The 14,510-nt window shown below is 43.8% G+C and overlaps 2 protein-coding genes across 2 annotated transcripts in view; one reads left to right on the top strand and one right to left on the bottom strand.

Annotated features, from left to right (window-relative positions):
* Positions 1-9,230, bottom strand: part of vars2 (valyl-tRNA synthetase 2, mitochondrial) — a 27,391-nt gene extending 18,161 nt beyond the window's left edge. The window contains exons 1-15 of the mRNA XM_036953568.1: positions 8,995-9,230; positions 8,422-8,610; positions 8,245-8,326; positions 7,568-7,668; positions 7,269-7,390; positions 7,017-7,083; positions 6,817-6,914; positions 6,235-6,316; positions 4,313-4,432; positions 3,611-3,719; positions 3,328-3,416; positions 2,738-2,828; positions 1,873-2,000; positions 1,668-1,771; positions 469-550 (exon numbers count right to left, since the gene is read on the bottom strand). Coding sequence (XP_036809463.1) covers positions 469-550; positions 1,668-1,771; positions 1,873-2,000; positions 2,738-2,828; positions 3,328-3,416; positions 3,611-3,719; positions 4,313-4,432; positions 6,235-6,316; positions 6,817-6,914; positions 7,017-7,083; positions 7,269-7,390; positions 7,568-7,668; positions 8,245-8,326; positions 8,422-8,607 — 1,461 coding nt within the window. The 5' untranslated portion in view covers positions 8,608-8,610; positions 8,995-9,230. The remainder of the gene's footprint in view (positions 1-468; positions 551-1,667; positions 1,772-1,872; positions 2,001-2,737; positions 2,829-3,327; positions 3,417-3,610; positions 3,720-4,312; positions 4,433-6,234; positions 6,317-6,816; positions 6,915-7,016; positions 7,084-7,268; positions 7,391-7,567; positions 7,669-8,244; positions 8,327-8,421; positions 8,611-8,994) is intronic.
* Positions 9,231-9,253: 23 nt separating this feature from the next.
* On the top strand, positions 9,254-11,455 carry ppp1r11 (protein phosphatase 1, regulatory (inhibitor) subunit 11). Its single transcript, XM_036953569.1, has 3 exons — positions 9,254-9,558; positions 9,936-10,044; positions 10,229-11,455. Exons 1-3 carry the CDS (start codon positions 9,481-9,483, stop codon positions 10,417-10,419), a joined length of 378 nt encoding a protein of 125 aa, XP_036809464.1. The 5' UTR covers positions 9,254-9,480; the 3' UTR covers positions 10,420-11,455.
* The last annotated feature ends 3,055 nt before the right edge of the window (positions 11,456-14,510 follow it).

Genomic DNA, 14,510 nt, shown 5'->3' with positions numbered 1-14,510 from the left:
GAGGGAGAGAGAGGAGAGAGTGAAAGAGGGGGAGAGAGAAAGAGGGTGGAGAGAGAGAGAGAAAGAGAGAGAAAGAGTGGAGAGAGAGAGGAAGAGAAGAGGAGAGAAAGAGGGGGAGAGAAAGAGGGTGGAGAGAGGAGAGAGAAAGAGAAGAGCAGAGAAAGAGGGGGAGAGAGAGAAAGAGGGTAGAGAGAGAGAGAGAGAAAGAGAAGAGGAGAGAAAGAGGGGGAGAGAGAGTCAGTGCCATGCATTACATCCTCTTCATTGACATGTTCAAATGATAAACAGACCCTCTCACCTACACAGACCTTCTCACCAACACAGACCCTCTCACCAACACAGACCCTCTCACCAACACAGGGCAGTGGTTAAAAGCAGTGCACTATGTAGGGAATAGGGTGCCACTGAAGCAGACAGGCTGAGGTAACCTACAGCAAATACTACAACACAAAGAGACAGTCCAATCACCTGTATGGCTCTCTGGGCCATCTCTCCACAACGCACAAACCACTGCTTCTTCAACAAAGGTTCAATGACATCCCCAGAACGACTGACACACAGGAGGGGGAAAGAGGACAAGAGAAATCATTAGCAGAATAAGACAAAACAGCTTTACCATAGCAACTGGGTGTGGCCTTAACTCTATGGTCAGTAGGATAGTAAACAAGATGCTGACGATCCTGACGCGTTACCCTGACGTGTTACCCTGACGTGTTACCTTGACGTGTTACCCTGGCGCGTTACCCTGGCGCGTTACCCTGGCGCGTTACCCTGATGCGTTACCCTGACGCATTACCCTGACGTGTTACCCTGACGTGTTAAGTGTTACCCTGACGCGTTACCCTGACGCGTTACCCTGACGCGTTACCCTGACGCGTTACTCCGACGCGTTACCCTGACGCGTTACCCTGATGCGTTACCCTGACGGGTTAAGTGTTCTGTTATTCAGTTCATTTTGGGTAACTGATTGGATTTATATGTGAAATTGCAGGAGATGGGCATTTTGGATGAACAGCGGGTAACCACATCTAACCCACATCTCTTCTGTTATATAGATTAGATTACTGACTAAATCAAAACAGCTTCTGGGATAACTGACAGAATTATTCATTTTAGCCAGCAATTCTGAATGTGGTGATTCATTCACTTTCCTCTGTGAAAAAAACCCTGTCCTGTATGTCACTTGTAAACATACTGTCTTTCACTGCAAAAGTAATCATGTTTTTAATTTATCCCATAATCTGGGTTTGATTTATCAGGGCACTACATTGTCAGGGCACTACATTGTCAGGGCAACACATTATCAGGGCACCACATTATCAGGGCACTACATTATCAGGGCACTACATTATCAGGGCACTACATTATCAGGGCACTACATTATCAGGGCACTACATTATCAGGGCACTACATTATCGGGGCCCTACGTTATCGGGGCACTACATTATCGGGGCACTACATTATCAGGGCACTACATTATCAGGGCACTACATTATCAGGGCACTACATTATCAGGGCACTACATTATCAGGGCCCTACATTATCAGGGCACTACATTATCAGGGCACTACATTATCAGGGCACTACATTATCAGGGCACTACATGTGATTCGAACACCCTTTCCGTCTCAAGAGAGAGGGAACAGACAGTGAATGTCTCCCTCTACCTGCAGACAGGTAAAGACATGGCATGATCCCTTTTCCCTCTGAACAGCATCTTCTCTGTCAGTGCATCGATCACTTGTTCTCTGGCATCAAAACGCTTCACTCCCTGTGATGGGAGGGAAAGATTAGATATCTCTCAGATGTTACGGAACTGCCAGACAGATCACAGTAACCGACAGCAAACAATCTCTGGATGAGATAGTGTACCTCCAGCCATTGGCCACAGAGAGGGGTCATTGTGCCGTCTCCTCCAATCACAGTGAGGCGAGGAAGAGAGTGCCGCTGGGAAAGCAGGAAGTCAGTGTGGTCGTGAGCTGGAGTAACTTTTACAGCACCTGAGAAACACAGACAGAAACAGACGGACAGACAGGGACAGACAGAGACAGACACAGATGGACATAGAAAGAGAGCGAGAGAGACAGATAGACAGGACAGAGAGAGAGACAGAGAGAGAGAGAGAGACAGAGAGACAGACAGATGGACAGGACAGAGAGAGAGACCGACAGAGAAAGAGAGCGAGAGAGACAGATAGACAGGACAGAGAGAGAGACAGAGAGAGAGAGACAGAGAGACAGACAGATGGACAGGACAGAGAGAGAGACCGACAGAGAAAGAGAGCGAGAGAGACAGATAGACAGGACAGCGAGAGAGACAGAGACAGAGACAGGGAGAGAGAGAGAGACAGAGACAGAGAGAGAGAGAGAGAGAGAGGCAAAAAAGGGCAGTGAGAGAACGACAGAGAAAGAGAGCGAGAGAGACAGACAGACAGGACAGAGACAGACAGAGAGACAGACAGGCGGATAGGACAGACAGAGGAAGACAGAGAGAGAGAGACACAGACACAGACAGAGAGAGACAGACAGACAGGACAGACAGAGAATGACAGACAGACAAGACAGACAAGACAGACAAGACAGACAAGACAGACAAGACAGACAGAACAATAAAGAAGGAATGGTTTTCAGAATAATCGTTGTTTTGTACCATAACAGCCTTTAGCATAACTAGCTTGTTCTTGTTCCTGACGCATTGCTGTTCAAATTCCATCAGATCATCAAGACGGTTCCTGTACCTGTACCCAGCTCCATGTCCACCATAGTGTCAGTGATGATGGGTAAGAGTCGGTCAGCGAATGGGTGTCTGCACTGTTTACCATGAACTGCCTGCAAGACAAATAGTAGTGAACCATTTAGAAGTCTCAGCTAAAAGACAACTAGTAATCATACACAGTGGTACAATAAAGATGTCGAGGGTCCTCAGGATGTAATCTGAAGTATTCTAGCCTGATGTAATCTGAAGTATTCTAGCCTGATGTAATCTGAAGTATTCTAGCCTGATGTAATCTGAAGTATACTAGCCTGATATCGAGGGTCCTCAGGATTTAATCTGAAGTATTCTAGCCTGATGTAATCTGAAGTATTCTAGCCTGATGTAATCTGAAGTATTCTAGCCTGATGTAATCTGAAGTATTCTAGCCTGATGTAATCTGAAGTATACTAGCCTGATATCGAGGGTCCTCAGGATTTAATCTGAAGTATTCTAGCCTGATGTAATCTGAAGTATTCTAGCCTGATGTAATCTGAAGTATTCTAGCCTGATGTAATCTGAAGTATTCTAGCCTGATATCGAGGGTCCTCAGGATTTAATCTGAAGTATACTAGCCTGATATCGAGGGTCCTCAGGATGCACAGCGATGGCCACATCACCCAACATGGTCTCAGGACGAGTGGTCGACACTGCCACCTCTCCATCTAATAAAGAGAGAGAGAGAGAGAGTATAAACAGGAAAGATGGGAAAAATCCCAGAGAACAGCAGACATACAGGAAGATCACAACTCAGATACTGAGATTACATCTCAAATGGCACCCTATTCCCTACACAGTGCACTACTTTTGTCCAGAGCCCTAAATAGGGTGCCATTTGGGACTCAACCCAACCACTCACCCTGGCCGTCTATAGGGTAGCTAAAGGTGACCATGGTCCCAAACTCCACCCTGTTCTGGTATCCAGGGACAGACAACAGGGTTCTGCCAGACAGCTGCTTGGAGTCAACCTGCAGGAAGGGTCAACACATCTCTCATTTAAAACACCACGATGATTCATCATCTCAAGTTTACAATTTGAAAATAAAATCTTATTTAACTGCAGACAATAAATTGTACAAACTGAAGCTGTACATCATGTTCTGTAGCACATAGCAAAGATGATGTTGTTGCTAAAGTGACATGCTAACACTATGAGAGTAGAGGGTCTCGTCTAATAGTTAAGACTAACCTCTACGTCAGAGATGGCCGACTAACCTCTACGTCAGAGATGGCCGACTAACCTCTACGTCAGAGATGGCCGACTAACCTCTACGTCAGAGATGGCCGACTATATCAGAGATGGCCGACTATATCAGAGATGGCCGACTATATCAGAGATGGCCGACTATATCAGAGATGGCCGACTATATCAGAGATGATAGAACTATATCAGAGATGATAGACTATATCAGAGATGATAGACTGTATCAGAGATGGCCGACTATATCAGAGATGGCCGACTATATCAGAGATGATAGACTATATCAGAGATGATAGACTATATCAGAGATGATAGAACTATATCAGAGATGATAGACTATATCAGAGATGATAGACTAACCTCTATATCAGAGATGGCCGACTCCAAAGCACAGCTCCAGTTGACCAGCCCCTCTGAGCGATAGATCAGACCAGAGTCACACAGCCTTACAAAGGCCTCGGTCACAGCACTGCTGAAGCCCTGAAAACACCCACACACAAAAGGTACACACACAGGAAGAAAAAGCTGAGCAGAAGAACGGACAATAACATAACCTGTATGTGATAACGACATCAATAACATAACATACTACAATAACAATACTATAACAGTGTGGTATATAAGTAGACAAGACTTGCTTTCTGTTTCTGTAGCATGATCAACACCCCCTGGACAGGACACTAGTCTATCTCCTGTTTCTGATCAACACCCCCTGGACAGGACACTAGTCTATCTCCTGTTTCTGATCAACACGCCCTGGACAGGACACGAGTCTATCTCCTGTTTCTGATCAACACCCCCTGGACAGGACACTTGTCTATCTCCTGTTACTGATCAACACCCCCTGGACAGGACACTAGTCAATCTCCTGTTTCTGATAAACACCCCCTGGACAGGACACTAGTGTATCTCCTGTTTCTGATAAACACCCCCTGGACAGGACACTAGTCTATCTCCTGTTACTGATGAACACCCCCTGGACATTACACGAGTCTATCTCCTGTTACTGATGAACACCCCTGGACAGGACACTAGTCTATCTCCTGTTTCTGATGAACACCCCCTGGACAGGACACTAGTGTATCTCCTGTTTCGGATAAACACACCCTGGACAGGACACTAGTCAATCTCCTGTTTCTGATAAACACCCCCTGGACAGGACACTAGTGTATCTCCTGTTTCTGATGAACACCCCCTGGACAGGACACTAGTGTATCTCCTGTTTCTGATGAACACCCCCTGGACAGGACACTAGTGTATCTCCTGTTTCTGATGAACAGCCCCTGGACAGGACACTAGTCTATCTCCTGTTACTGATGAACACCCCCTGGACAGGACACTAGTGTATCTCCTGTTTCTGATGAACACCCCTGGACAGGACACTAGTCTATCTCCTGTTTCTGATGAACACCCCCTGGACAGGACACTAGTGTATCTCCTGTTTCTGATAAACACCCCTGGACAGGACACTAGTCTATCTCCTGTTTCTGATGAACACCCCCTGGACATTACACTAGTCTATCTCCTGTTTCTGATGAACACCCCCTGGACAGAACACTAGTCTATCTCCTGTTTCTGATGAACACCCCCTGGACAGGACACTAGTCTATCTCCTGTTTCTGATCAACACCCCCTGGACAGGACACTAGTCTATCTCCTGTTTCTGATGAACACCCCCTGGACAGAACACTAGTCTATCTCCTGTTTCTGATGAACACCCCCTGGACAGGACACTAGTCTATCTCCTTTTTCTGATGAACACCCCCTGGACAGGACACTAGTGTATCTCCTGTTACTGATGGACACCCCCTGGACAGGACACTAGTCTATCTCCTGTTTCTGATCAACACCCCCTGGACAGAACACTAGTCTATCTCCTGTTTCTGATGAATACCCCCTGGACAGGACACTAGTCTATCTCCTGTTTCTGATGAACACCCCTGGACATTACACTAGTCTATCTCCTGTTTCTGATGAACACCCCCTGGACAGAACACTAGTCTATCTCCTGTTTCTGATGAACACCCCCTGGACAGGACACTAGTCTATCTCCTGTTTCTGATGAACACCCCCTGGACAGGACACTAGTGTATCGCAGCGCCGTATCTCCAATCTATTTCCTTAATGCTGAGTGCTGAGCAGAGACTCATAGGGTCCCATTTTTACAGTCTCTGGTAGGACGTGGCCGGGGATCGAACTCCCAACCATCCAATCTCAGGGTGGACATTCTAACCACAAGGCCAGTGAGTCTGTGATGATGTAGTGTATTAGTACTGTCTTACTGGATCCATGGTGAAGCAGGCTCTGCTCCAGTCCAGAGACGCACCAAGTTCCCTCAGCTGGTGATAGATCTCCTCTCCCTTCCTGGAACACACACACAGACAGAACCCATACTAGAACACAGACAGAACCCTTACTAGAACACAGACAGAACCCGTACTGGAACACACAGACAGACAGACAGACAGAGAGAGAGAGAGACAGAATCCGCACTGGAACACACAGACAGAACCCTTACTGGAACACACAGACAGAACCCATACTAGAACACAGACAGAACCCTTACTAGAACACACAGACAGAACCCTTTCTAGAACACACAGACAGACAGAACCCGTACTGGAACACACAGACAGAACCCTTACTAGAACACACAGACAGACAGAATCCTTACTGGAACACACAGAGAGACAGAACCAAATATGAAAATAGAATCATCTTGCTTTATCTCATTAAGAAGATGGATAGTCGTAGGATTCTGCTAATGACAGTGGAAAGCAGTGTCAGAGAACAGCAGGCAGAGGACAGAGAGAAAAAGGGACAGAGACAAATAATAAAAGGCCAGAAAGGGACCTCATACTCACTCTTTCTTCCACGTCCACACCTCCTTTAGAAACTCCTCCCTGCTGAGGTCCTGTCTTCTCTTCCCTCGTTCCCTAAACAACCTCCTCTCCACCACCGTCTGAGATTAAGACCAGAAGGTTGGACACAGGTTTTACAGTTTTAGCTTGAAAGAGAAGCAAATGTGAAAGATAATATGGATAGCCAGGTCAGGGAGACGTACCTGCGTAGCGATGCCTGCATGGTCACAGCCTGGTACCCAGACAACTTTGTAGCCCTGCATCCTCTTCCTGATACAACCACACATTCAGTCAGTACAACGATACACTTCATCACATCTCCTAAAACATGTCAAATACATTAGCCATTCAAAAAGTAACCCATTTCAGCTCTGAGACGGATAGGGATTTGATGTGGTGTCATTTCATTTCTCTAACCAACTGATTCTATTATTGTCCGTAGGAGAAATAGTTACCGGCGGACCAATGCATCCTCTATGGCCACTGTGAGTGCATGGCCGAGGTGCAGCGTGCCAGTCACATTAGGCGGAGGGATACACATTGAGAAGGAGCGATTCACAGCATGTGGCAGTCTGTCCTAAACGTTGATACAACAACAAAAAATAACAACATGGGCATTAGATTAAATCCAACTATTAGAGCACTATCACATACATTGTTATTAGAGCTGTGTTATGTGAATAGATTGTTCCTAACATGGGAGCATCATCAGGCAGTTTGAAATATGGCTTATTATAATGCTCTATTCTCTTACATTGATCTCTGGGGTGAAGAAGCCTTCCTTCTCCCACCACGGGTACCAACTGGTCTCCACATACTCCGGGCTGTAGGACGAAGGGAAGGGCAGGGTGGTGTCTAAACAAGGGATGGTGAATAACAAGAGAGGAATTAATTTAGCGAGAGAGTGTTGCCACAAGGCGAGTGCGTCAATAGACCACTTGTTGTATTATCCCAGTGAAACCAGCCTGATCTCTGCGTTTATGACAGGACGTAAGGGTGGGTGTAAGTATTTTAGGGACCTCACGATACGATATTATCACGATACTTTGGTGCCGAAACTATATGTATTGCGATTCTCCTGATTCTATGTGTATTGCAATTCGATACTGTGATTTTTATTGAGATTTGATGTTAAAAACACATCGCTCACCACATGTCTGCTGCAGAGGGACAAGACAGAGACATGATAACGAGTGTTTATCAGTCATGGAAATAAAAGTGCTGAAAATACATGGGCTCCCCTATTTAAAAAGAAGATGGAAAACAAGCTACGAAGGAAAAATACTGGAGTAATTGCCAACTAGCGTAAAAAATATTATTGCGATATTGTAATATCAAAACGATACAATATATATCTTCAAAAATAATATGCCGATATGTAACTGTATCCATTTTTTCCTCCATCACCAAAGTCTTTGGGACATTCATTACCTTTCTTCTCCCCAGGAGGTGTTGAAACACTGTACGCTATCCTCTCTTTCTCACTCCATTTCATTCCTTGATCTTCAACATTCTGAAAATGGATTTAACTTTCATGTAAAACAAAACAAGTCTATGTCTTTGTTTGTTAAGTGTAAGAGTCCACTAACTAGGAGTGAGGTCACCTACGTTGTGTTGACTGCTCAGTATGGCCTCCTCCTTATCTCTCCTCCGCCTCTCTTTCTCCGCCTGGGTCCGGGGAGTAGATTGAGGAGGAGGTTTTTCCGCATTGTGAGCATAGAGCCTACGTGAACATTGTCTGTGTATTGCCCTCTCTGCTGCCCTCACAGAGAGGCCACAGGCGGACCTCCACATCTCCTGTAAAACAAATCAAGAGAAAATGAAACCAAAGCAAATAAGGCAGCCAGTGATTTCCCATAGACTACATGAGTCTTCATTGGAAACATTTTAAAGACATTTTCAAATCCATTCCAATCATCCATTTCAAACATGCCATGGGTCTAGGCATTTGCTTTCTGTTTGCTAATTACGCTGCCTGGATAAGTGCATGAATGATAATTGAAGCTAGGTGATACATTGGGGTAAAACAGACTCAAGAGAATAATATTTTAAATGCACCTCTTCAGAGACTTCTGTCACTTTGCTACGTTGCTGTTTTATAGTCATACTCATAATAATATATATTGATTGAGCGTTGTTGACTACATTATTCCAATGAATGATAAATAATATGTGCTCTACCTTCAAGATGATGTGCTCGTGGGCGCAGACATGTTAAACTAGCTGCGACCTTTCAACTACGACCTAACGGAGAATATACTCATTTGTTCACTATATCTTAATTGTAATTTGGTTGACACTTTATCAAACACTTTATGAATTATGTAGAACTAATAGCCTAAACTGATTTTACAGTTTCTTATTGACTAGCTATGTCTTTCGTGTCCCAACCATAGCAAAAGTGCATCAAGCTCAATGTTCCCCACCGGACTCGTTTGTGCGGGGAGCAACCGGAAGTGGTCCGTCTGGGAATTCCTTCCCCCAAAAAATCTTCTCGTCGAACGTCCAAAGAGGAGTCAGAGTATCTCGACAGGATTGATCACGATTAATTCGACTCAACGTGTCGGATTGAAGAAACAGAGTGATTGGTGTTCATAAAATAACGTCAGTTGACATTTCGCTTGTTGACAGCTGGTGCGAGCTCAAAACCGACAGGTTAATATCAGGATGGCGGAGGCGCCAGGTACTTCTAGCGAGACGATAACGGAGACCGTTCAAGTTGACACACCGCCACCGCCCCAGCAGGTAAGCTAGCTATAGAAACTGCTATAATTAGCGAATAATATGATGAAGAAGGATAATAACTAGGTAGATATGCATCATGTGGCCGCACCAAAGATTGGAGCTAACGTTAGCTAGGTATTTTAACTAACTACAGTTAGCTAGTTACCATTAGCACCACATCCATAATAACCGTTAGCTAGCTCATATAATCATGACGAAATGATTTGATCTTACTTCACTTGATCTAGCCTAGCTGTCAAGTTTAGTACATTGCCAGTAGTACACGTAAATATGATGTTGACTGGCTACATGGCCCTGTTGACAAGAGAAACACCCAATGCCTGTTATATGTATGAAGGTGAATCTCAAAAACAGGCTCCTCTCTGCGTGTCTCTCAGGAGGGACGTAGCCTGACCATCAAGCTGAGGAAGAGAAAGACTGACAAGAAGGTGGAGTGGTCCAGCGACACAGTGGACAACGAGCATCTGGGAAGGAGGTCTTCCAAGTGTGAGTGTCCATTTCCCACCTGTTTCCTGACTGTTCAGATGCAGTCACTTGTTCTGTCATCGTCCCAGCTGGCTCTCTGCGATAGATACCTGGGGGTGATGTTATTTACACAGGTGCATGCTGCAGTTCTAGATATTATTGGTGGCTGATGACTGAGTATTATTGACCCCTCCCCCTCCCCCAGGTTGCTGCGTCTACGAGAAGCCCAAACAGTTTGGGGAGTCCTCCTCTGAAAGTGAGGGAGATGACGGCGACGAGGGCTGTGGAAGTGCACACTGCATTCTGGGACATGGGAAAGACGGCAGGCATGGACACAGAGGAGGGGGTGGGGGGAGTACGGTTCCTCCAAGCTCTGGGGGATCACATGCCCACTAATGATTAGGAATGGTGCTGAGGGAGGAATGGAGCATAGGGATTCTTCAGTCGATGACAATGACACATTATACTGCTACACACACGCTCTCATTTAGTTCAGTCACTGCAGTACTGAGAGGAAAAGGACGAGACAGATAAAACTGAGGGAGGGAGAGAGCCTATATTTCTGCCTGTTTGATAAGAAAAAGGGGTACAATCATTTTCCTTATTTTTATAAATAATAATTATCCTTATTTATTGATTTGTCGTAATACTTGATTTTACTTAATTATGTGTCAGTATCTTAGCCTGAGTGCCAGACAGTGTTCCTTCTTGTCAAACAAGGATTTGGAAATATGATTATGTAACATTGTAGAGTGCATAAATAGTCTAGTACCCAGGCTACCACTAGGTCTGGGTCCCAAATGGCACCCTGTTTCCTATATAGTGCACTACTTTAGACCAGAGCCCTATAGAACCCTATTCCCTATTATAGTGCAATACTTTAGACCAGAGCCCTATGGCACCCTGTTCCCTATATACGGCCCTGGTCAGAAGTATTCACCCCTCTTGGCATTTTTCCTATTTTGTTGCATTACAACCTGACATTTTAAATGTATTTTTATTTGGATTTCATGTAATGGACAGACACAAAATGGTCCCAATTGATGAAGTGAAATGAAAAAAATTACTTGTTTGTTTCAACAACAAAAAACGTGAAAGTGGTGCATATGTATTCACCTCTTTTCTATGAAGCCCCTAAATAAGATCTGGTGCAACCAATTACCTTCAGAAGTCACATAGTTAGTTAAATAAAGTACACCTGTGTGCAATCTAAGTGTCACATGATCTGTCACATGATCTATCACATGATCTGTCATATATCTACTGAGATCATACATCTGTTCTAAAAGGTCTGCAACATCACCAAACAAGCGGCACCATGAAGACCAAGGAGCGATCCAAACAGGTCAGGGACAAAGTTGTGGAGAAGTACAACGTTTTTATTTATTTTTAAATATCAGAAACTTTGAACATCCCACGAAGCACCATTAAAAATCATTTAAAAAATGGAAAGAATATGGCACCACAACAAACCTGCCAAGAGAGGGCTGCGCACCAAAACTCCAGGCAAGGAGGGCATTATTCAGAGGCAACAAAGAGACCAAAGATAACCCCGAAGGAGCTGCAAAGCTCCACAGCGGAGATTGGAGTATCTGTCCATAGGACCACTTTAAACCGTACACTCCACAGAGTTTGGCTTTATGGAAGAGTGGCCAGAAAAAAGCCATTGCTCAAAGAAAAAATAAGCAAACACGTTTGGTGTTCGCCAAAAGGCATGTGGGAGACTCCCCAAACATATGAAAGAAGGTACTCTGGTTAGAGGAGACAAAAATGTAGCTTTTTGGCCATCAAAGAAAATGCTATGTCTTGCGCAAACCCAACACCTCTCATCACCCCGAGAACAATATCCCCAAGCATGAAGCATGGTGGTGGCAGCATCATGCTGTGGGGATGTTTTTCATCGCCAGAGACTGGGGAATCTGGCCAGAATTTAAGGAATGATGGATGGCGCTAAATACAGGGAAATTCTTGAGGGAAACCTGTTTCAGTCTTCAAGAGATTTGAGACTGGGACGGAGGTTCACCATCCAGGAGGACAATGACCCTAAGCATACTGCTAAAGCAACACTCGAGTGGTTTAAGAGGAAACATTTAAATGTCTTTGAATGGCCTAGTCAAAGCCCAGACCTCAATCCAATTGAGAATCTGTGGTATGACTTAAAGATTGTTGTACACCAGCGGAACCCAACCAACTTGAAGGAGCTGGAGCAGTGTTGCCTGGAAGAATGGGCAAAAATCCCAGTGGCTAGATGTGCCAAGCTCATAGAGACATACCCCAAGAGACTTGCAACTGTAGTTGCTGCAAATGGTGTCTCTACAAAGTATTGACTTTGAGGGGGGTGAATAGTTATGGGCGCTCAAGTTTTCATTTTTTTTTGTTGTCTTATTTCTTGTTTGTTTCACCCCCAAAAATATTTTGCATCTTTAAAGTGGTAGACATGTTGTGTAAATCAAATGATACAAACCCCCCAAAATCCAAATCCATAATTCCAGGTTGTAAGACAACAAAATAGGAAAAATGCCAAGAGGGGGTGAATACTTTTGCAAGCTTATAGCTTTTTTTATCTCTGTTTCAAAGTAATGGTTTTAAAAACCTCCATTAATACTTAAACAGCAAACACTTCTTGTTTTATGGACACATTGTTTTACATAAACTATCAGTAAACATTAAAGATGTTTAGGGGAGTATTTAGGACCGGTTTTAATTTTTGTACATGTTTTTTTGTGGGACACTGTTTTAAGGAGAAGTTTTGAGAGAAGCTGGTCTTGTTATTCTTATTTTCACGTGAAATTGCTGTAGTCATTACGTATCATCTTTTAGTTGAGTGCAGTGAAAATGTGTTGATGCAGTCTACTCTGTCCATCCTTTACAGACAATCCTCAGGAGGGTTGAGTACATCAGTCTCAGCACTTCAAATAAGAACAGAATTGGTGGCAAATTGCCTTTAAATTCTGAGATGTCAAACATTCTTTCTAATAATGTTTCAAGAAGATATTGAAAGGATAAAACATTTTATTTTGTATTTATGAGGTTTGAGATGAGAGATGTCAACTTATAAGAATCAGAAAAGGCTCACAAATCACACATCCTTTTTTTGGTCATTTAATGAATTATCCCCCTCTGAGAAGGAATGCACTAGGGCAACGTTGGCACTAACTAAAGCTGCATGCTGATTGGTTTATGGAAAGAAAGTTGCCTTTGGAAATTCTAGGCTTTTGCATCATACCTATTGGCCCTTTATCTGCTGTGATCAACAGAAGAAAATATTTTTTTTTTTCAACGAGATGAGAGAAATTACATTTATTTGGTGCTGCTGCGTACATTCCGTACTACACTGAGAAATTACATTTATTTGGTGCTGCTGCGTACATTCAGTACTACACTGAGAATATAGTAAGTCGGACAACACATGTTATACAGAGAAAGTTCTCCCCGGGATCATTTTTAACAAAGTGGTGTTGCTGCGTACCTTTTCTTTGAACACCTGTACCTGCCATTTCCTGCAATCAAGAACAAAACATGCCCTTAAACGATAACATATTGGAGAACCGTGTATACAGTAGTCCGGATCAGACAGTTCAACTAAAGGCATGGGAGAGATGATAGTGTGTTAATGAATAGGGAGAAGGTGCATGATGAATTGCTCACTCGGGCTGTGTTCATGTCTCCACTGACAACATTTCACTGTGTAGGGGCTTCATCCTCCGTTGTTCCAAACACGATACTACTACTACTGTGCTTGATCTGTGACAACATAACCTCTAAAGCATTACACACTATCCCACCACAGGCACCATTTTCTAATACAATGTTACTGTATTGGTGAAGCACCTTTCTGTACATAAAATAAATCATATGAGAGCAGATTTAATGTGAATAAAAAAAAAAAGGTTTGAACTGTGTTGAAATCACTTTGTCCAAGTGTCTTACATGAGATGAACACGAGATGTATGTGCATGTTATTGATTCTTCAAGACTGCATGGAAATGTCAACATGGGTTTATTATTCTATTAGTTGTGGACCATCTCCCAACAACCCCACCTGAGATATTTCAGGCCAGGGGTATATTCACTAGGAACCAAATGGGAGCAAACAGGCCGAAAGAAGGAGAGACTACCAGAACATGTTCAGTAAGAAACGCTCACTTTCATTGCAAAATGTTTTGCTACAGTGAGCACTAATGAATAAATCTCCCATCAACCCCATCTACAAGATAGTTCAGCTTTCCAGTACTGTACCTTAGTTACTTCATCTCACTGTAGTTCACAGAGTAGGTCAACACAGAGGAAGACTGAATTAGTGGTTGGTGGCCATGGAGACGGGCAGTAAAAATAAGTAATGTAATCAGGTCACATTCAGGGACCTGTTCTGGATGGCATCAGTGAGGTTATTCTGGTGTTTCTCTGTCCTGCTGCTAAAAGTATGAATCCTATTGACACAGCACTCACAATACCTGACACATGGCCTTGGATGCATCCCAAATAGC

The sequence above is a fragment of the Oncorhynchus mykiss genome, chromosome 18 (assembly GCF_013265735.2).
Source record: "Oncorhynchus mykiss isolate Arlee chromosome 18, USDA_OmykA_1.1, whole genome shotgun sequence".
Taxonomy (NCBI): Eukaryota; Metazoa; Chordata; class Actinopteri; order Salmoniformes; family Salmonidae; genus Oncorhynchus; species Oncorhynchus mykiss.
This window is presented reverse-complemented; position numbering and strand designations above follow the sequence as displayed.

Excerpts from the sequence above, each read along its gene's own strand:
- ppp1r11 (XM_036953569.1), top strand. The coding sequence starts at position 9,481 with ATGGCGGAGGCGCCAGGTACTTCTAGCGAGACGATAACGGAGACCGTT. Across the intron at positions 9,559-9,935 it reads CACCGCCACCGCCCCAGCAG|GAGGGACGTAGCCTGACCAT; the intron begins GTAAGCTAGCTA and ends CGTGTCTCTCAG. Across the intron at positions 10,045-10,228 it reads GGGAAGGAGGTCTTCCAAGT|GTTGCTGCGTCTACGAGAAG; the intron begins GTGAGTGTCCAT and ends CCCCTCCCCCAG.